A 21,718-nucleotide genomic window follows, 5' to 3' on the forward strand; every position below is an offset into this window, starting at 1 on the left:
CTCTGACCTGTGCGGTGTTCTGGGCTCTGACCTGTGGTGTGCTTTGGAGCCCGGGAGGGGGTAGTAGGTGAGGGCCAGGCTGGTCAGGGTGGTCTCCATGGTGTTACTCAGGGTCCGGGTGCAGCAGTACCAGGTGAACCAGGAGCACAGCTGGCAGAAGTACTAGCAGTGGAGACAGTTTGTTGGGATATCAGAAAGGATTCACCCTGCACTCCTTGTACTGACACCAGGAAACTGGGCAAAATAAATCTAGCTCGGCCAATAACAACAACAACAACAACAGTATGTGCAGAGAAATCCATTCATAAAATCATACTAATGTGATGTTACCGGGTATGTAAAGTATCTTATCTTGGTTAACATTGATAACAGCACATTAAGTAAATCATATTCTGTAGTCTTGTCATTATTTACCGTCCATTTTGCCACATGAGGATTCTCCATCGATCGGGCGAAGAAGTACATCTTCACATCGGCCGCAGACGCAAGCAGGGCCTGCATGACTCTGGGAAACCATATCTATGCGCCGACCACTCCGGTTAGAGCAGAACAACTTTAGCATCACAGAACAACACAGGAAACTGAACGCTAAAAAGAGCAATGAAATATGGTTTGTACTTACCAGCACAGTCACAGAGTCCAAGCCGATGAAGTGCAGAGTTTTGTAAATGGAGGCGAAGAACAGCGGGTAGATGAACCCTCTGAGACCGGTCTGCCACTCCCAGGTCAGATAGCCGTAAGTGAGAAGGTCAAGGTGAATACAGTGTTCATTCTATCACAGGTCAGCGGCATCATGATAACAAACACAGGGGCTTCAGTCACCGGGACGACTATATCATGTTCAAAAGGATATCCAAAGGCCATGTAGTGGGAGACTTCTAAGGATTGCCAGTACTCATCAGGCACGAAGCTGGTCTGGACCAGGGAGCAGTTGACCAGCCGGAACACCACCGAGAAGGCGGTGATGCCGAAGGTCAACCAGCCTGTGGAGTGGAGGAAGGAATCATGGTCCTCTGAACTGAAGGTGCTGATAGAATACTTAATTATGACTTATCATCCAGATGCCCACCCTCGTTAACCACATTGTTGTGTAGCTGGGATTTCCGTTTCCTCAGTTTGACAGTTTCGTCTTTATCCCTGAAGCCGAAACGGGCACGGATGGTCTCCATCGTGGCGTCAATCCCCTTGTCATTGAAACAATCTGTCTTCGATTAGTGATCGATAATATTGTCCGATATTCCAACCAAATAGTTGATTTCTAACACTTGACGACGATCAGCAACATTAAACGTCAAACAAAATTAACCATCATGGATATAGACTGACATGTTCTGTTAGATCATTGACTACAGAATATAGTAATAATGATTAATAAATGAATCCAGACTTCCACCAGCTTGTGAATCACAAACTAGACGGAGGCAACTTCGTCAACTTCCTTATACTCTACATTTCCGGTACAAGTGTTACTTTACTTCACAATAAAAGTTACAAAACTAACTACAGTTTGTATAAATTAAAGAAAATATCTATCAGTGCAATGTGTTAATTTCATTTTTTCCTCAATATAGTATAGTTCTGTTGGTTGATACAAATATATATTTTTTAAATGTTATTCAAAATTGCATAAAGGCCTCCTAATTTTACGATTATAGTTTTGAATGTATGGACATATACAGTTAATGAAGGGGGCACATCTTGATATCTTCCTAATAAATATACACACAACAAATGTGTATACATTTTTATATTATTAACATTTAGATGACACGCAGTCACGTTCGCGAGATATTGAGCAGTTCTCGCGAGAACCGCGTCTAACCTTCCTGTAGTACCCGGTTGTGGAACATGTTTCGTCCTGTGGTCCTTGACCAAGCTTTCCTATAAGTATTAGATTTGGCTGTCTCTCATCCTCTGTGCCTTCTAATAACTCCGGTAAGTTCAGAAAACATTTTAATTTAGACGATAACCTACAATTCGACATATAATGTATATTTCAGGTCCCAACTGGGGGAGTATCTTTGTCAAGTTAAGCTCCAAGAGGCTTCTTACGGAGCCCCTCTGGTGACATCTGGGAAAAATAAATAAATCTGTTTGCCCGATTTAGTGATCTGTTTTCCCGACTTAATAATCTGTTTTCCCGATCTAGTGATCTGTTTTCCCGACTTAGTGATCTGTTTGCATGATTTAATAATCTGGTGACACAATTTAATAAATTAAGGGAACGAGATAACTAATTTGTGGACACAGTTTAATAATTTGTGGGAACAAGATAATTATTTTGTGGCCACAGTTTAATAATTCGTGGGAACGAGATACTTATGTTGTGTTTTATGTTGTGGTTGTCTATTGTTGCAGCAGGGGTTAGACGCATGTCGTTCTATTTTAACCTCGGAATGAATTACAATAACATTCTAAAGTCACTTGCTGTTAGGCAAGGGGTTCTAATAAGTAAGAGGCACTTAATTAGGCAGCGGCTGCTAAAAATGCACGGGTACAGCCGAAGACAATATGATGACCTCGGTGACGTGATAGAGGATGGACCTCGTTTTGACAGCTACACCAGCACCAAGTGTCGGGGCGGACCTTAGAAGCCACCGAACTCCTCTAGGCCTCCATAAAGTAGCCTCCAATGACATGTGGATCACTGCTGGTGTATGCCGCTTTAAGCCAAATTATTTTACGGGAAAAGCTGTCTATGCAACCATTGATGCAGATTCCATATGGTTTTCATTTATAATCGGTATGCCAGATATAATTATCATTTGCAAGGATGCCAAATGATAATTAATAATTTCATGTATTTGCTGTACATCCATCTGTATCCATGCAGGTTTCCATTTCCCTTCAGCTGTTGCATGATAAAGTCTATCTCGTCACCGAGGTCATCATATTGTCTTCGACTGTACCCGTGCATTTTTAGCAGCCTAATTAAGTGCCACTGCCTCTTACTTGTAATAACTCCTTGCCTAACAGCAAGTGACTTTAGCATGTCATTGTAATTCATTCCGAGGTTAAAATAGAACGATATCTGTGTGTGTGTGTGTGTGTGTGTTGTGTGTGTGTGCATGTGTTTTGTTTATATATATATATATATATATATATACACACACTCTCCCACACATACTGCATGACAATTATTATCATTTTGGGCGAATCGTCCAGTTACAAAGTAAAAGCGGGCAGTAGAGGTGACTCTTCCCGTTCCTCTCTCCAGGTTCTCCTCATGCTCCGGAGCGTCGGCCGGTTCCCAGACCAGAGGAGACCATGTTCCGCCGGAGCATCACCTTCCCCCAGATGGCCGTAGCCATGTGCCTGGGGACCGCCGGGGGGTCTACATCTACGGCCCCTACTACCGGCGCCAGAACCCCGCCCAGGACCAGGCACCAGCGGGGGTCTGGGGGGCGCCCGCCGCGGAGCAGGCCCCGGTTCCGCCCCCCCCTGAACCTCAGAGTAAAGACGCCGTGGAATGATGGGAATTATCCTTTTGTACAAAATAAAATATGTTGTGTTATCTGACTTTGGACGTTAGTGTGGAATATTCTCCTTCTAATCAGACCCAGACTTTTGGTTCAAGCTCATTGGATCAGTTTGTACCACATGACCAGCCCTCTGAATATCGTTGCTCTGAATATTTTCCGACCCTTTCCAGTGCACCACTAGTACAGCCCTAGAACCAGTACACCACTAGGACCACTAGTGTCAGTACAGTACACCACTAGTGTCAGTACACCACTAGGACCAGTACACCACTGGTGCCAGTACACCACTAGGACCAGTAAATGGACTGCATTCTATATAGCGATTTTCTAACAATTGGCCGGCCGAAGCGCTTTACAATACTGCCTCACATTCACCCGTTCACACACCGACGGCGGAGTCAGCCATGCAAGGTAACAGCCAGCTCGTCGGGAGCAGTTTTAGGGTTAGGTGCCTTGCTCAAGGACACCTCGACACTCAGCTAGGACGAGCCGGGCATCGAACTAGCAACCTTCAGGTTACTAGCCAACCCACTCTACCTCCTGAGTTGGCCCCACAGGGTCAACAGAGTCCACAAGAAGAATTGCATCCAATCACTTTTATGAAAACGTAAAGTAGGCCATTTACAGTTTTTTTCAATTGCTTGAACAGCATAGACACATGCTTAGACTAAAGTAACACAACTTGAAGTTTTTGTTTCTATACCTTAAACACATGTATCCATTCCTTAAACGAAAGCGCTGCTTTGCACTTTAGTTGTAATTGTGCAACACACTTGTTCCTTACTGCAACACACATGCTCCTGCACACTACACACTATTTCATACATAAGACACTGAATTCAAAAATGACATCTCATTGTACCATTGGGAAAACACATCTATTCAAAATCCTAACCACATTGGTTAATTGAAAATACTTACATACACACCTGAAAACACTTTCTTCCAAATCTGAACACCAATCAGCCAGCTACAAAAAGGCCTCAGTTACAGTAAACCATTTTGAGAACTTTGCAAGCATGGATGCAGGAAGAGCAAGAGGCAGAGGCAGAGGTAGAGGAGGACAGAGACATAGAGGAGGACTTGGTGGAAGAGGCCGTGCACGGAACATTTTTTCCGATGACATAAGAGCAACTTTGGTGGACCATGTCATAAAACATGGTCTGACTATGAAGGAAGCTGGGCAGAGAGTCCACCCTAATCTAAGCCGTTTCACAGTTTCATCCATAAGGACACTCCGACTGGAAAACAGGTATGTCCTCAACTCTCTACTTTCTACTCTACTTAGACTGTATCTAGAGTATTTGCAGTACTGTACCATATCACATGTACTGTATTGCAGGGTGGCTAATGCTCCTTTTTGAACGAAAGTGGTAGTTTTGTGACATACTGTGATTACCTACATTGAGGTGTTTCAGTGCTTTCGATGGTGTATACAGTAAAGTACAGTATATACAGTACTGTAAAAAAGAAGCAAACCAATACAGTCACATTTTGTGGTCGCTTTTTTCTATAGAATGACTAGAAGACCTTCTCGGGGTGGACGCCAACGCCTGTTCACCCAACAGCAGGAACTTGCCATTGTGGACCTGGTCAGAGCAAACAATGCAATCTGTCTCAACCAGCTAAAGCAAAAAATACTTGCAGATAGAGAAGTATTCAATAACATAGAGCGAGTAAGCATTTCCACTATCAGACGCATCTTGGTAAAGCACCAAGTTACCATGAAGCAATTGTACAGGGTCCCATTTGAGAGGAACAGTGTCAGGGTCAAAGGACTTCGACGTGAATATGTACAGGTAAGTGTTACAGTCCTTTACATTTACAATACAGTATTGGTGTCATCCAGTTACAGCTGAATATGTGCCATTGTATCAGTACCACATAGATACATTCAGAGCAGTACCAGGTACCTGTTTGATGGGGTGGGGGTTCTGTATGTGTAGTACTGTAATTTAGTGTTTTGAGTAATGCCATCCGAAATATGTATTACATGCATTTTGATTTGTTACAGAGCGTCTTGGAGATGGTTGGAGCTGCACAGCCTCATGAATTTATTTACATTGATGAGGCTGGATTCAACCTCAGCAAAACAAGACGACGGGGTCGTAACATAATTGGCCAAAGGGCAATTGTGCAAGTCCCGGGGCAGCGCGGGGGAAATAGCCTATCTCATTGTGTGCTGCCATAAGCCTTCAAGGGCTACTGCACCATCAAGCAAAACTAGGTCCCTTCAATATCGAACATACATTTCTGGATGCACTTCACGATGCAGCTGTACAGGACCGACCAGAGCAGCCCAGGTTTGTTGTTGTCTGGGATAATGTTAGTTTCCATCGGGCTGCTCTGGTCCACAGCTGGTTCACCAACCATCTTCAATTTGAAGTCCTATACTTGCCCCTTACCCACCATTTCTAAACCCCATGGAAGGTTTTTTGGCGCGTATATGACCGCCAACCACATGATCGCATGCCTCTTCTGCAGGCATTGGAACAGGCCTGCAGAGACATCGACTTAAGGTCAATCCATGGATGGATTCGGCACACAAGGCAATATTTCACCCGATGCATAGCGGGAGAAAACATTGCTTGTGATGTTGATGAGATCCTACAGCCAGACCCCAACAGACGGCAGGATCCATAAGCACACCCACGCACAATTGCCATGTTTTTCTGTGTTACCAGTACAGTAGGGTTTCTTTTTCTTTGCTCAAACTGTATTTACTGCACTGTAATGTACAGTACTGCAATGTACAGTATTTAGTATTTGATCTATTGGTTGTGGTGAAAACATGCCCTCTGTGGAACTGAATAAAAACAGTGAACATGAAAGACTGCAGTGTTTTATATAAAGTAGACCAGTGTGTTGCTGCTAATCTGAAAGTGTATTCATATGATGCAAGTGTGTATCATTTTGTCATCAGAGTGCCATTTTTACAAAGAATTGTTAGAATTCGATAGCCGAGTTTAAATTTGACATAGATGTGAATGGTTTATTGCCCAGTGTTGTGTCTTATTTGCTTGTTTGTTGAGTTTTGACACAACGAGCCGAATTTTGCAAAATGTGTTCAAGCTATTGAACAAAAACTGTAAACACATCCATGAACCCTTTCGTCACGGCGGGTACCGTTACTGGCATGAGGCCACCGTTACGGTTACAGTTCAGCATTCAAAGGGTTTGGCGGCTGGCTCGAGCCAGAAAGAAACGATCGTTTACTTTTGGTTCCGAGTGGATTCGAAAAGGGTGTTCTTTGCCCACATGGCAATAACACCCAACCGTGTAACACTAGTGTGAACTCGACGCATGGACTGAGAACCTTCTGATCTAGCCCTGTGTTGGCGACCTGGAGTGACGCACAGACCACCATGTTGCTGGTAGATGTTTCCTCATGAGGCGGAGGATGGAGTCTGGGGGAGGAGCCGCTCAGCAGACCTACGCTTGGTTGATCTGCTCAGACACCACACACTCACCCAAAGTGGAATATCTATTATAACCTCGTTGTCAGGCAGTGCAACAAATGGATCAAAGCGGCGACTGAGAAAACTTTTGACAAAGTTTAACTTTAGGAAAAGCTTAACCATAAAGTGCCTTCGATCCCCGGAACCTTGTGTGCCAACACTGCGGCTGGTAAGTTTTAATTTCAGGAAATGTTAATCGGGAAAACAGCATCAGTTAGTTCTTATCCAGACTGCCAAGAAGCAGTAGAAGTCTGCTGAAGTACCTCACATACCGATCCTGAAGGACTTGAGAGACTAAGTCAAACAATTCTCTGATTTCGTTCTTTGCTCGGGGCCAACATGTAAATGGGTTTCGTCGTCTCCTCCGGTCCCAGGTGGACATGTCTTCTCACAGCTCTCTGGGTTCACATCAAACCCCTGAATGAACATCTGCAGCTCATTGATGTTACTAATATGCCATCTACGATCTCCGCGGACAGGCGCTAACCCCTGAGAACCATAAGGGGTTAACACCTGGTTCGGGAGCCTTTTCAGAGGCTCGGTGCAGTCTTGGATGTTTCCTCCGGCGAGGGGGGGGGGGGGGCGGCGGCTTCTAAAGTTTTGTTTTTGTGTGAGAAGGTCACCTGACCGCTCGAGCACATGAGGGCCAGCTGAGGTCGATTCGATATGGATGTCTCCTCTTTTAAAACGCCTGTTATGTCGAACAATCAATTGAGCAATGAGTGCGTCAGCGAGGCTTCATGGCAAAACCATAACTTAAGTTTCTCCGAAGCGTAGAAGAATGTGTGGGCCGCGGGCGTAACACGTCCCAGGGTCCTGTGTGCATAAGGGTCAGGGTCCTGTGTGTGCGTAACGGGGTGTCAGGGTCCTGTGTGTGCGTAACGGGGTGTCAGGGGCCTCGGTACGTGTGGTAGTCGACTTACGGGGCCTCTCCTCGTATCCGTCTTCCCTGTGGGAAGGGCCCTGCCAGGGTAGGCCCTGTGGGACTGGGTCCACGGATCCGTTATGTTTTAGCGGACACTATAGGTGCGAGGGGTGTTGGAGCAAAGCAGCTGCTACCAGGACAGGTGTACAAGTGTACCGCTGCCTCAGCCTGTAACATGATGATGATGATGATGATGATGATGATCCTGGTGCTGGAGCTGATAACTGTTTCATCGATTAGAATGTAGACTGCATTTGTATTCTCAAACGGTTCAGTTGTTGCAATAGTTGCTATAGTAGTAAATAGTTGTATCCGTTCAAATACAAGAAGTGACTTTTGAAAAGGCTGTGATGTAATTTAGACTGTTGGAAAAAAAAACTATTTTCAGGAAGGGCTGTAAAACGTGGCCAGATAACTATTGAGAGACAACATGACACTATGTGAATGGTTATGTAACTGTGTGTATTAGGCTGGCAGCTCTAGAATGGCTTTTTAAATGATGAATAATTGGTATTCACGTCGGCAATAGGATGGACGTGTGCATCGGTTTCCTCTAAATGCTCGCTTTTTTTTTTTAACTGTCCCAGTTCCAGTGACTCTGATGAGTCGTCTGTGGTTAATAGCTTCTTGTTTTTAACTTTTGTAGATTCATATCGATCTTTCTGCATTTCTTTCTCGCTAGGCTGCATTATAATACTAAAGGACGATGAATGGCTCTCCATTGACATTATCTATTAAAGCGTGCCAACCCATTCCTCCCAGTGCGTTCCCATAGGTACTGCTCCAGAGACTAAGCTCCTTACTAACCGAGTTGAAAGGCTCATTATGGCTAAAGAATGTGAAGTGTCTAAATCCCCGTGGTCATGTGATGTACGCTAGACTCACAGTGCAGGAGTGCCATTCAGAGTCAAACGTGGCAGTTTAGATTTTATTGAATTAAGGTTATGGATTTTATAGTCCAAGCAATGTTCTTCACCAGCATCAATATGTTGAGTGAATGGGGGATCACACACACACACACACACACACACACACACACACACACACACACACACACACACACACACACACACACACACACACACACACACACACACACACACACACATTGGTAGGACATTGTGAGAGACCCTTTATGCCTTACATTTATACGCAACTGCTGTTGCGTATCTGCCCTGAGATTAAGATCCAGGATATGTTGCAATGGCAACTCCGTCAGAAGACCTCGCCTTGTTGGTTAAACAGCTTTACTGCCGTGCTGCTCTTCCTTTTGTCCTGAAGCTGAGTGCATAGCGAACACATTAAAAATGAAATGATAATGTGGTAATCGTTCAGCGTAGACTCAAGTCACCTCTTCTGGCAAGAATCTGCTTGTTCTGAGGGAAACCTGTCTTGTTTTGTCTGCGTGTTTTCCTTCTGCTCTAGAGACAGACTCACGATGTCTGATGGTGATTACGACTACCTCATCAAGTTCCTAGCACTGGGAGACTCAGGAGTTGGGAAGACCAGCTTCCTGTACCAGTACACGGACGGGAATTTCAACTCCAAGTTCATCACCACGGTCGGGATTGACTTCAGAGAAAAGAGGGTGGTGAGCAGAAACCTCCCAAACGTTAAAGTCAGGCCCCATGGTGGAAGTGTTTCTAACTCTTTTTTTCAGTGTACATTGAAAGCTTAAACTCTTACATTTGCACACCATGAAACAAGGCTCTTCTAACAAAAGCCTGACTGATAAGCACTACACTGCAAAGGGTTCTGAGTAACACACAGAGGATGACTAAGACAGAACCGTAGTACACTCCTTCAGAATAAACATTATAATACTTGGCAAACACCACAACACTCAGCTAATGCTGTTGACACAGCCTCTAATCACATAAGAACATGAACGCTACCACGGCCAACATCATATATGAACCTGCTGGGCGGTCTCTTAGTGCACGAATGTAACGATACAGTACGGATCATGGTACACTGCACGGCCCTAATCCTTTACTATGTACAATGCATTGCGATCCTTTGAAATATCTGCAATCATAGAGTCATTTATGGTTAATTCCTAAAAGAAAGTGTTTTTATGTGATCAGAGTGAAAACTTTATCTTCCATCGCTGTTTGGTTTGTGATTTTCAAACTGGTAGAAGTCTGTATTTATTTTTATTAATCATTATTCTGTAGCCAATGATATAACAGAACTTGTCAGTCTGTATCATTGATTGTTTCTTTTATTTGACGTTTACATTGACATGTAATGTTGCTCATTGTCATTAAGTGTTATTTTACAGAGAACTGCCTGATCACCACCGATATAATCTCTTGTGGAAAAAAAACCACAAACCTAAACATAACCGGGCGGACGTTGTTATTTCTGCACCGATCATACCGTATGAGGAACTTGCAGTATGACTCTTGAATATTAATATTGTGTGCTTGTTCCCCCCCCCCCCCCCCCCCCGTCTTCTGAAGCTGTACCAGGCCAACGGACCCGATGGAGCCACCGGCAAGGGGCAGAAGATCCACATCCAGCTGTGGGACACAGCCGGGCAGGAGAGGTACAGAGTCCCTTTCTCACTTCCCTCTCTCTCCTCCCTCTCCCTCTACCCTCTCTATCCTCCCTCTCTCCCTCCCTCCCTTCACTCTCTCCCCTCTCTCTCTCTCTCTTCTCTCTTCTCTCTTCTCTCTTCTCTCTTCTCTCTCTCTTCTCTCTCTCTCTCTCCCTCCCTTGCTTTATATCGTCGGTAAGCCAGTGACATTGCATACACAGACCTGTGGTTCTTCTTCAATATAATTACTTTTCATTTATTTATTTAGGGTATTTAGCAGTCGCGCTTATCCAAAGTGACTTGTGATCTGTGATCCGTCAGAAGGGTTACTTGAGAGAAGGATATATTCAAGGCTGTTTCATAAATGTGTTTATGACATGTGTTTATGAAACGCTTTGTAAAAGATGCGATGAATGGCTGAAAGACTTTACAACAGCTCAGTTTTTTTCCAATAACGAAGATCTATTAGTTTCCCTGACAGCTAAAGAAGGACAACACATTGTGAATTTATCGGTATCCCGGAATCTCCCACTCAAGGCGTCCCTCGCTGGTCTTACCGTCTGTCACCCCCATCTCTGTGTGATGGTTCAGTCCATGACCAGAGGAGTCTAACGTCCTGTCTTTGTTTCTCCTCAGGTTTCGGAGTCTGACCACGGCCTTCTTCAGGGATGCCATGGGCTTCCTGCTGCTCTTCGACCTGACCAATGAGCAGAGCTTCCTCAACGTCCGGAACTGGATGAGTGAGTCGTTCATCTGATTCAAACTGAGCCTCCTCCACTGCCACCATCACCTTTGTATTATATTATATATCAGTATATTAAGAACCTCTCAAGATGTTCCTCCAGGTTTCTCCTCAGACCGCTTTAGGGAAAGTTCTTACTTTGTGGATGTTACTTTGAGGGTGGAGGGGTTTCATTCAAAAGGACATTGTTTAAAATCAGGTTAATTAAAGCTCAGGCTGCAGGGAATCTATCTAGAATAAATGTTTGTTTACTTGACAAAACAAATTGAGCCACAACAATCGCTGTCTGGTTGGTGTTTACTGAAGATCTGCTCAGACTTTGTTGTTGTTTTTGTTGTCCTCTGGTTCATAACGGTGTTTGTGGTTCTCCTGTTCTCTGGTTCTGCTGTGTCTGCAGGTCAGCTGCAGGTTCACGCCTACTGTGAGAACCCAGACATCGTTCTATGTGGGAACAAATGCGATCTGAGTGAGCAGCGGGCGGTGAAGGAGGAGGAGGCCCGCGACCTGGCCGACAAGTACGGGTACGTGGCTCTCGCATGGTGGCAGAACCTCCTGCAGAACCTGGGGCCCTGTAGCACCCTGACCCCTGTAGAACCAGGGCCCTGCAGAACCTCCTGCTGTAGAACCCCGGCCCCTATAAAACCCGGGTCCTGTAGAACCCAGGCCCTGTAGAACCCGGGCCCTGTAGAACCCGGGCCCTGTAGAACCCGGGCCCTGTAGAACCCGGGCCCTGTAGAACCGGGGCCCCCAGCGTTTGTCTAGGAGGCCGTGATCTCTGTTTGCCCGGCCCTCTTCAGGGGAGTGAGGGAGTATACGACGGTCCCAGGAAGACAAATATTGGTCCGCCTTTATACAATATCCTGGTCTGACAAGCTGTTGGTGGGACACGCCTTCAGGGAGCAGGTGGCTGTACGTGTTCGGGACACTGGGGTCGACAGAGGAGAGACTCTGAGGACACCATCCTCATTTGGACCTGATGTGGCCCAGTTGGGGCGGAGACACACTGTTGTTGTTTACGCCTTTATGCAGATGAGTTGCTTTGTTTGTTAAAGCAATTAGTTTAATTAAAGTCCTAGAGTGTGAGATGACGCCCCTCCTAGTTACTACGCTGGCAGAGTTTAAGGATTTAAGAACTCAGTAACAGTTCTGAAGCTGTGTGACGTGGACTAGCTCGGCTGCTGGGTCGCCTGAGTGGGAGGGGCTTATTGGGGTGGGAGGGGCTTATGGGGGTGGGAGGGGCTTATGAGGAGTGGGAGGGGCTTGGGAGTGTCGTTAATAAGTTTCTTGTAAACAGAGAGAGAGGTACAGGCTGGCACTGGCAGGCATGTTTATTTCTAGAATATATCAGTTATGGGATTTAATTGAATTGATACCATTATTGAAATCATCAGCATTGACTCCGGAACATTTTAGGCTATGAACGAGTGGAAATTATAGACATTGCAAGAGTCATTCATATTAATATATCTTTTTTAGTCCTATTTGAATTTAATCTTTTTAAGTTCTGCTGCTGTCCTGAACCCATCTCTTCGCTTGGAAGATTAAAGTAGAACCTTCTTAACTATAGTGGAGCGACCCCCTCTCTCTCCTCTCTGACCCATGACCCCTGACTCCGCCCCCAGGATCCCGTACTTCGAGACGAGCGCGGCCAATGGGCAGAACGTGGGCGGGGCCGTGGACGTGCTGCTGGACCTCATCATGCGGCGGATGGAGCGCTGCGTGGACCGCTCCTGGATCCCTGAGGGCACGGTGCGCGCCAACGGCACCGGGCCCGCCCCCCTGGACCAGCCCCCCCCCCCGGAGGGCGGCAAGTGTGCCTGTTAGTGGCCGGGGGGCCACCCCAGGGGGCCCGACTCCCAAGGGGCACGAGGATGAGGAGGCTGGGGGTGGGTTGGGCAAGTGAGGACAAAGGGCAGGAACAGGAAGCGAGCTGATGTTCCGCGTTGTTTCCAGCGGCCGTCTGTCGGTTCGGATCTCTGTAGTTGCGTCGTATCGAAGCGACCTCGCTGGTCGTATCGAAGCGACCTCTCTGGTCTCGCGGGGCTCCCTTCTCTTTTCTTCTTTCGAGCAACGGTCCGTTTGAGTATACATAATGATAGCCCTATTCCATGTTAGTTTATGTACTTGGATTGTGTTTGTTGTTTTTAGCGGTTGATTCCGTCACTCGTTCGACCGATGTTTTAACGGTCCGATCACCAAGTTTCTTTTTACGTTCATCACCACGTCCTCCCATTCACCCTATGCTGAGGCTCAGATACCAAACATAGATACCCTAATATGGCAGTTCCTCTTCCTATTTAATGAAATACATTTCTTAATAAAAAATATAGTCAATCAACCCAGGAGGAAAGTGTGAGGAACCTTCGGGTCAACAGCCACAATAATAACGATCATTGTTTACAGTCACCAGCAGCATGAAGCGTGTTTCTGTCACACAGGGCATGTCTCTCCCACCAGCCCTTAATTCCATGTCCATGCCACAGAGAGCTGGTGAATCATCATCTATAGGAAGTCCACACTGTATTTCAGAGGACAGCACGTGCCTGTTTGACTTTTTGTGCTATTAAAATAAAACAGATTTTTTATTAGTATTTTCTATAATCCCTATACCGGTCCATCATTTTAATCATTTTTTTTAATAAAAAATATTGATAATAGGAACTGCAAGTCACCAGAAAAGCTGTTAATATTTTTGTAACTCAAGTAAAGAAAAGCCTGATTGGTTCATTTTATCAGCCAATCAGCAACACTACGACCACAGCTTGTTCCTGTTTTCAGGGACTAATGAGTCGGCCACTGATTGGACTACTTTTGTGTGACTGATTATATTTTATTCAGGGCTAACATAACACAAATCTGATTTAGGTATAGAAAGCATCAAAAAGCTGGGGTGTAGGAAACAGAGGGTCATGACAACACCATGTCATGACCCACCAAAACAACGCCATGTTTTACTAAATGTCCCCGGGCCTTACTGCTTGTTCATTGGTTAATACCATCTGAAGAGATACTGTTGGACATCTGATGGACCTCCAGTAATATTAAGGCAGCTTAAAGCCCCCATAATGAGGGTCGGTCCCATTTAGGAATGTAAGAATGAGTTTCCCCCTCAGGTAAACAACAATCACCTGAGGCACCAAGACTGAAACCCTCTGATCATGTTATGACACTGAATAGCAAAGACAATGGTATACAGCATAATGTGATGGCAGTATAAATACTTAACCCCATGAAAGGTTTTATAGTTGTGCTGCCAAGTATGTGTAAAGTTAGTAAATAAAGCGCCCATGATTTACATTTAATGCCAATAGTTAACACTATTCTAGATCCCATGTTGGAATGTTTTTTCAATGGTAGTTTGATACCGATGCCAAATACACACCATCCGAGTCATATATTGGAGTCTTTCAAATGGAAAATATGTGAACTATGCAAAAATAAATATATTTTATTTATCGTGTGAAAGCATCGATTGATATTTCTTTGTTTGTGTTCATTTGTAAAAGACGCATTTGTGAAGAATGGTTTTGATTAAAAGTTTCTAGAAAAGTCTGAACTGAGGATCATTATTTAGGCCTACCATAAATAATGACTTTAATATTTAATGCTTTAACTCATCTTTCTGTGGGAATAATGTGTAATGAGAAGGCACAAAGTTGCTGTTATCTATACTCATTATTTACCATGCTTTAATTCGAACGACTCCAAATTCTTGACGCCATTCATATCGATTTTATAATATGTATTGGAATGAGACCTTTTTTTGGGCAAACAATTTTACAATTCTAGTGCAACAGTGTAATAATCCCGAGCCTCCGCTAGGCGGCAGCAGCTCATGAACAGGGCTACGTCCGACTGCTCTTAGAGTAGAAGAAGGTCCACTTCATAGCAAGCTGCCGGAACTTGGAGCTGTAAACAACATCAGGATAATAAAAATAAGGTACTAAAGATGACAGCTTATTATGACGGTTTAATAAGGTACAAAAGGAGGCTGGTTTAAAGTAGTCTCTTCCTTGGACCCTCTGGGTTAGTTTGGTTATGTGTTAGATAGTTAGCGTTACTTCAGGTTTCAGCTGCTGGGAACAGAAGCATAGGAAGTAGAAGCAGAATAGAAACTGAAAGTGTATCGCACCGCAAAACGTAATGTGAATGAACCGGATTTGTGTCAGAATTTTACTCGTCTCCTTCACAAAGCTAACTTCATGTGGGGTTCGGGTGAACTATTGGAGCCCAGGGTTGGGGTTAGGGTCCCAGATTCACTACAGGGCCAATCGAACACAATACACATAATGATCAATCAACGACTTGTTGCTCAAAATAACTCATATTTGAATGACAAACATCGGTCCTTTGACAAACTAACCAACATGAATGTCTGTCCTCATAATAACCCGACCTGCTCCTGCCACGCTTAACCCTTCAAGAAAAAGTCTACTTATTGAGTTATTGGTTTCATTTGTCATTTAAAGGATTTTTGTAACCGCAATCGAACCTTTAGGAGCTCTGAGTCGAAGCTCATACGCTCCCATCATCTAAAATCTGAACCCTCTGCTTTCGGCTGGTCTGCAGGATGCCGTTTCAGTTCTGCCCTCAATGTGGGACGAAGCTGCAAGCGGATTTCCGATTCTGCCCGTCTTGTGGCGAGAAGTTTCCGGCTCCAGCGGGGGCGGGACCATCGGGAGACGACACAAGCTGTGGTTCTGGAGAGAGTAAGGGGACGATCCGGTTGGAGTGTAGGTGTTTCTGTTTCTGTCTGGGTGAACGATACCATTCCTGTCTGTATCGGTTTCAGGTTCGGGCAGTTTCTCTCCCGTCTCCGTCTCCTTCTCCGTCTCCCCCGGCCTCCTCTGGGGTCGCCGCGTTGCTATACCATTCGGGGGAAACGTCCCGCAGAAGATCCAGCTCCCCTCCAGGATGCCTCTCCTGTCCTCCCCAAGGGGGGAGAGCCAGAGGTAGACACCTGCTTGTGTGTAATGTGAAGAAGAGATGTTCACATCCCATTTTTTTTACTTTCCGATTCCTGAACTTGAGTATCGGCCGATTCAGAATATATATGATAAAGCATCTTGTTTTTTCAGAACTAGATCATTTACATTTATAATCTATAATTATAATAATAATTTTTTATTCTTCTAGTTAAGCGTGAGCATAACACTGCACGTGTTTATGAGGTTCTCTGCCTGTGTAGTAAGTGAGCTATCATTTGATTGTATCGGATCGGCGCATAGGTTCACCAATACCCAATACTGCAGTATCGGAGGAATTCCAGATTCTAGTATCGTATCGGAAAAGCTCTAGTTGTGAAGACACACCTTCATCACTACAAACTCAACGTGTGAAGTCAGAAGCTGGAGTCCCTGAGATATTTCGACGTTTTGGACAAAGATAACGCTCTTATTTCGGAGCTGATCACCTGGTTGATTCTCAGCCATTTTCCCCTAAAAGGCAAGACACCAACTGCCCTCAAACAGAAAGATGGGATGGAGGGTCTGAACGCCCCGCCGGCCAAGAAGGCCCCAACGCCAGGTGAGCTGAACTCGTCCTACGTCACCGCCACCTGGGACTCAAACCAGCACCTTCCACCATGCCCTGGCGTCTGTTTTGCTGGGCCCACGTAAAGTCTGTGTGTGTGTGTGTGTGTGTTAGTTAAAGGAAGGGGCAGGTCAGTGTGTGAGCGGCAGGTGGAGGAAAAGGAGACCTCAGCAGACAACTTCTCGACCTCCCCCTCCCCGTTCTTCAGGACCTCCCCCGGAGGGGACCCCAGCCCGGGGCCTAAGCCCGCCCAGACGTCCCCTCAGAAGGAGAGCTGGGTCGTACGTCACAATCACATCCGTACGTCAAGGTTGTCCTTCTACGCAGTTCTTAACCAGCACTGACCGTATAACTAACCTTTGTGTGTGTGTGTGTGTGTGTGTGTGTGTGTGTGTGTGTGTGTGTGTGTGTGTGTGTGTGTGTGTGTGTGTGTGTGTGTGTGTGTGTGTGTGTGTGTGTGTGTGTGTGTGTGTGTGTGCACGCGAGCAGGCCGGGGGTCGAAGGCAAAGTCAAGGAGCGGCAAGCGCGTGTCTGCTGTGATACCGCTGCAGGAAGAGGAGGAGCTTACAGACACGGCGTGCAGGAAGTGGAGGCTGGGGAAGCTGCTGAGTCAGACGGAGACGGACCTGGTCTACGAAGGTGACTGAGGAGATCCAGGAGCCGTGTGGAGCTGAAGGTTCATGTTGTGTGGCCTCCTCCTCACCTCTTGTTTTGTTTCCCTCTAAGCCTTCGCCTCCAACTCTAAGGAATCCAAACACATTCTCAAACTGGTGAGTCCAAGGTGGATGGTCACCCGTCCAGGTTTTCATTATATATCTTCTTCTTATTTTTTTTTAAATATCATCAATACTCCAAACTCATTTTTCCTTGATGCCTGATCCCCTCTCCTCCTCTTCCTCGCAGGGCGCTAAAGACGGTCGGATCTTCAACGAGCAGAACTTCCTGCAGCGCGCTGCTAAAGTCTCATCAAGTGGGTTCACTCCTCACCCTCTGGTGGTTCACTCCTCACCCTCTGGTGGTTCACTCTCACCCTCTGGTGGTTCACTCTCACCCTCTGGTGGTTCACTCTCACCCTCTGGTGGTTCACTCCTCACCCTCTGGTGGTTCACTCTCACCCTCTGGTGGTTCACTCTCACCCTCTGGTGGTTCACCTCCAACCCTCTGTTAGGTTCACTCCTCCAACCCTGGTGGGTTCACTCGCCCCCCCTCCGGGCCGTGAACACATGGTGTTCAGAGCTTGCTACTCTGTTTTACGATGGGCTCGGTACACTATGATGTCCACTACATCATAATCCTAGTTTCCTTTATGTTTATGTTGGTTTATCTGTGCATATATATCTGTGCATAATTGACCGACTCTTATATCTGTCTTAAGTGGAAAAGTGGATCAAAAGCAACAGGCTGGCTTCTCGGACTGCCCCCCTGTGTGGGCTTTCGGTCTCCATGCACTCCAATACAGGTCAGAAGTGGTTATTTATCCAGGCTCTTCTTTAGTTTTCCATCCAGTGTGCTGGTGAGACTCCTCTGTGGGTTCGGTAGGTTGCTGATCTTCCCCCAGCATGGGCCAGACCCTGCAGTCCATCCTGGAGAGCCAAGCCACACTCCCGTCCGAGAGAACGGTTCTCCAGCTGGCCTGCAGGATCGTGAGTTGTCTCTCTGACATGAGAGGATCCAGAATGCTCTCAAAGGGCCGGAGATGTCTGGCCCTCTTCGCGGTAACAACAGTGTTTCTTCTTGTTTCTCCCACAGCTGGACGTTCTGACCTTCATCCACTCCAACGAGTACGGTTCACGGGGACATCAACGCTGAGAACATCTACATCTCGACGGAGGACCCCTCCCAGGTGACGAGATCTGAAGAGACACACACTCCCCCTCTGTGACCGCGTGACCCCGACTGAAACCTGCACACAGCTACGCGCTACAAGCTCAGTTAGTGCAGGCCGTCTCTCTGACGCTGCGGAGCTCTGCGCCGCATGGGGAGCCGTCTCTCTGACGCTGCGGCTGCGTCTCTCCGTGTCCCCAGGTGTTCCTCACTGGCTACTCCCACGCCTTCCGCTACTGTCCCGGGGGCCAGCAGGTGGAGTACCGTGAGGCCAGCCGCACGCCACACGAGGGCGCTCTGGAGTACATCAGCGTGGACGCCCACAAGGGGGCAGGTGAGTGGACCACTGTACCCTGGTCTGCTCTTCTCTGTCGAGGGGTCCCTGAGCGTGACGCCTCACCCTGGCTGCTCCTGACGAGCTGGCCGTCGCCCGGAGGGGCTGACTCCGCCGTCAGTGTGTGACTGTGTATGAAAGGCTGAATTTGAGGCAATATTGTAAATTGAGTGGCCACTAGTTAGAAACGCGCTGCAGTCCATCCATCAGTTACTGGAAGGACCTAGAACACAGCCATCCTCCAGTCCAGTCCTGGTCTGGATGCGTCTCATGAATCAACGTGACCGTGTGCTTCCTTTCTCCTCCACTCTGCTTCCTGTCTCCTCCTCTGTGTACTTCCTGTCTCCTCCACCGTGTGTCTCCTGTCTCCTGTCTCCTCCTCCGTGCTACCTGTCTCCTCCACTTGCTTCCTGTCTCCTCAGGGCCTAGCCGACGCAGTGACCTGCAGAGCCTGAGCTACTGCCTGCTGCACTGGCTCACGGGCACGCTGCCCTGGGACTCAACCAGCGACCCGCAGACCATCTGCACACAGAAGCAGAGGTGAGTGGTCAACATCCTGTCACCACAGAACGCTGCGCTCACTTATTCAACCATTCATTACTGGAGGGGGAGACAGCTCTGATTTCAGATTAATTCAGTGAATCCTTTGGAGTCCAGAGGATTTGTTTACTTAAAGGCTGCGTTGCAGGTTAACGTGTTGATTTGTAACAAGGAGAGGCAAAGTTGTGCATTACAATGCAAACACATAATTGGTACCGATGTGGCGCATTTAGAAGAGCAATCAACTGAATAAATGCCATGTATAGCCTATCAGACACTCAATCAGTGCACTTGCAAATGACTGCCTGCAAGTTTAACCGATCGTGGTGTGACATTATTTAACCATCATTCTACCGCAAATACGATCAGACAGATGTACATTGAACACATACACAAAGCACATTCGTCCAACCCGGCGGATGCTGACAGACAGCCCACAAGAAGCCAAACATCACCATGTGCTCTCTCTCTCACTCTCGCACACCCGTACACAATCACTCCAACTTCTCCATCTCCAAGGCTAGGCTGCTTCCCTAAGACCACAACTAACCACATGGCCTTCATAAACATGCAGTATGCCGAAGCCGGAAAGGACACGTGAAATGAGAATCAATCGCAAACCGCTAAAATAGTACCTACTTATTCGTATTACATTCCGTTTTATGATACCTACCAACATTAAATACAATGGATAACAGTTTAAATCTTTATTACCAACAAGCAAATTGCACGAATTTGTTGGAAAATGAACACTGCAACAGGGCCTTTAATAGTATTCATGTCATGTTAAGATGGATGGTTTTGCTCCACTCACTGTTTTAGATTGAAACATGACTGTTCCATAACGATGTTAGTCCTTAACCCCCCCTCCCTGACCCCATCCCAGGTTCCTAGAGGACGTTCCCACTCTGCTCAGCAGCTGCTTCGGGGAGAAGAGAGTCTCCAGTGAGTGAAACTGGTTTGTCTGTTAGGGTGAACCAACACACAGGTTAATGACAGGTTGTGTGTGTGATTGTGGGTGTGTGTTTGTGTTTATTTGTGTGTGTTTGTGCGTGTGTTACCGTGTGTTTGTGCGTGTGTGTAATGGTGCATATGTTTTTGTCGTGCCGCAGGTGTGGTGCAGCAGTATGTAACCCAGGTGATGGCTCTGGGATACACAGACACACCTGACTACCCTGCCCTTAAGGCATGCCTGAATGACGGCCTGCTGGCGCAAGGGGGCGCCCTGGAGCAGCCGTTCAGCGCCGTGACTGCTTCCTACCGCTAGGGGGCGCCCTGGAGCGGCCGCTCAGCTCCGTGTTGGCCTCCTGCCCTGTGGCCACTGATGAAACTGTTTCGGATTCAGAACGCTACGTGACTTAAATACCCGTCTCTTTATTGTTGTTGAGGAAAGGCACTGAACGGGATTTTAAATTAATACTGGTTTTAGAGTGAAGTTTAATTTAAAAGTGTGTCATATCGTTTCGTTTTACCGGTTGAATACGTTTTACCAGGATGACTACTATCTAGTTGAACTTGATTTTCATACACTTTTCAAATGTTTTTTCCACTGTAGTGTCACTGTTGTTGTTTACAATACAGTCGTTTACGTCCAAATGCACTTGGGAAGGGTGACACACTGGATTATAATGTGTTCTAAATCCTTCACTTAGTTCACCTTTGACTCGTGGATGAGATAGTGTGCTGATGTTTTACTGTTATTAATTTTAGGTGCACTTGTTCAAATATACATGTAGCTTTATGTTTTGTTCTCAATTTTTTCTAACTTGATTTTTGTGCTTTGTTAAGTGCTGAATATCGTCACAATAGGTTATACATACAATGCATTTACAACACGTTAAAACCCACCACATACACCTCACCGGGATTGGCTGAAAAGCTAACGGTAATTTCTCATGCTTTAGCCTGGAGGCCTTCATGTCGTGACCTCCCCTGGCAGCGGGGTGGCGCCAGTGTTTCACGTCTTCACATTTCATGCGCCATACTTACAAACAATACAAACGCTCTCTTTTTTTTTTATGAAATCTTTATATTTTTAAACAAACATTATATTGACATTTAAAACCATATACACTTTTGTTGACTATGAAAATGTAAATCTCATGTTTGCAATTCAGAAAATAAACAACGTCCTCTTGGCCTGAGTTCCCGCTCTTCATTCGGTCTTACCGGGTCTCTTAGTGAGGAGCTTATTTCAGACCAGGCACTATCAAAACGAAGAATACATTCATAAATGTAAGGCTTAACGATGATCAACGTGTGGATCCTCGGAAAGACCCATCAAAGACGGGGGTCCGACCTCTTAAAGCCGCCGAAAACTCACTTTAATTTGGCCACGC

General features: G+C 46.2%; 3 protein-coding genes across 3 annotated transcripts in view; 2 read left to right on the plus strand and 1 right to left on the minus strand.

Annotated features, from left to right (window-relative positions):
• Nucleotides 1-1,460, minus strand: part of LOC130402994 (GPI mannosyltransferase 3-like) — a 1,861-nt gene extending 401 nt beyond the window's left edge. Inside the window, exons 1-5 of the mRNA XM_056607089.1 lie at nucleotides 1,070-1,460; nucleotides 854-983; nucleotides 623-740; nucleotides 415-519; nucleotides 8-162 (exon numbers count right to left, since the gene is read on the minus strand). Of these exons, the coding sequence (XP_056463064.1) occupies nucleotides 8-162; nucleotides 415-519; nucleotides 623-740; nucleotides 854-983; nucleotides 1,070-1,169 (608 nt within the window). The 5' untranslated portion in view covers nucleotides 1,170-1,460. The remainder of the gene's footprint in view (nucleotides 1-7; nucleotides 163-414; nucleotides 520-622; nucleotides 741-853; nucleotides 984-1,069) is intronic.
• Nucleotides 1,461-6,663: 5,203 nt separating this feature from the next.
• LOC130403408 (ras-related protein Rab-27A-like) lies at nucleotides 6,664-13,453 on the plus strand. The gene is made up of 6 exons (XM_056607752.1): nucleotides 6,664-7,109; nucleotides 9,293-9,456; nucleotides 10,331-10,416; nucleotides 11,044-11,147; nucleotides 11,547-11,670; nucleotides 12,772-13,453. Exons 2-6 carry the CDS (start codon nucleotides 9,304-9,306, stop codon nucleotides 12,971-12,973), a joined length of 669 nt encoding a protein of 222 aa, XP_056463727.1. The 5' UTR covers nucleotides 6,664-7,109; nucleotides 9,293-9,303; the 3' UTR covers nucleotides 12,974-13,453.
• Nucleotides 13,454-14,985: 1,532 nt separating this feature from the next.
• On the plus strand, nucleotides 14,986-21,601 carry vrk3 (VRK serine/threonine kinase 3). The gene is given in 18 exon segments (XM_056607755.1): nucleotides 14,986-15,089; nucleotides 15,719-15,882; nucleotides 16,595-16,675; nucleotides 16,796-16,981; nucleotides 17,171-17,320; nucleotides 17,408-17,451; nucleotides 17,585-17,651; nucleotides 18,057-18,084; nucleotides 18,086-18,113; nucleotides 18,115-18,140; nucleotides 18,221-18,233; nucleotides 18,235-18,324; nucleotides 18,431-18,466; nucleotides 18,468-18,524; nucleotides 18,707-18,839; nucleotides 19,262-19,379; nucleotides 20,266-20,324; nucleotides 20,492-21,601. Coding segments are annotated over 17 exon segments (1,434 nt in total). The 5' UTR covers nucleotides 14,986-15,089; nucleotide 15,719; the 3' UTR covers nucleotides 20,647-21,601.
• Nucleotides 21,602-21,718: the final 117 nt, after the last annotated feature.

This window comes from Gadus chalcogrammus, chromosome 14 (assembly GCF_026213295.1).
Source record: "Gadus chalcogrammus isolate NIFS_2021 chromosome 14, NIFS_Gcha_1.0, whole genome shotgun sequence".
NCBI lineage: Eukaryota > Metazoa > Chordata > Actinopteri > Gadiformes > Gadidae > Gadus > Gadus chalcogrammus.

Coding starts and splice junctions, on each gene's coding strand:
- LOC130403408 (XM_056607752.1), top strand. CDS start 9,304: ATGTCTGATGGTGATTACGACTACCTCATCAAGTTCCTAGCACTGGGA. Junction 9,457..10,330: donor ACTTCAGAGAAAAGAGGGTG/GTGAGCAGAAAC, acceptor CGTCTTCTGAAG/CTGTACCAGGCCAACGGACC. Junction 11,148..11,546: donor CAACGTCCGGAACTGGATGA/GTGAGTCGTTCA, acceptor CTGTGTCTGCAG/GTCAGCTGCAGGTTCACGCC.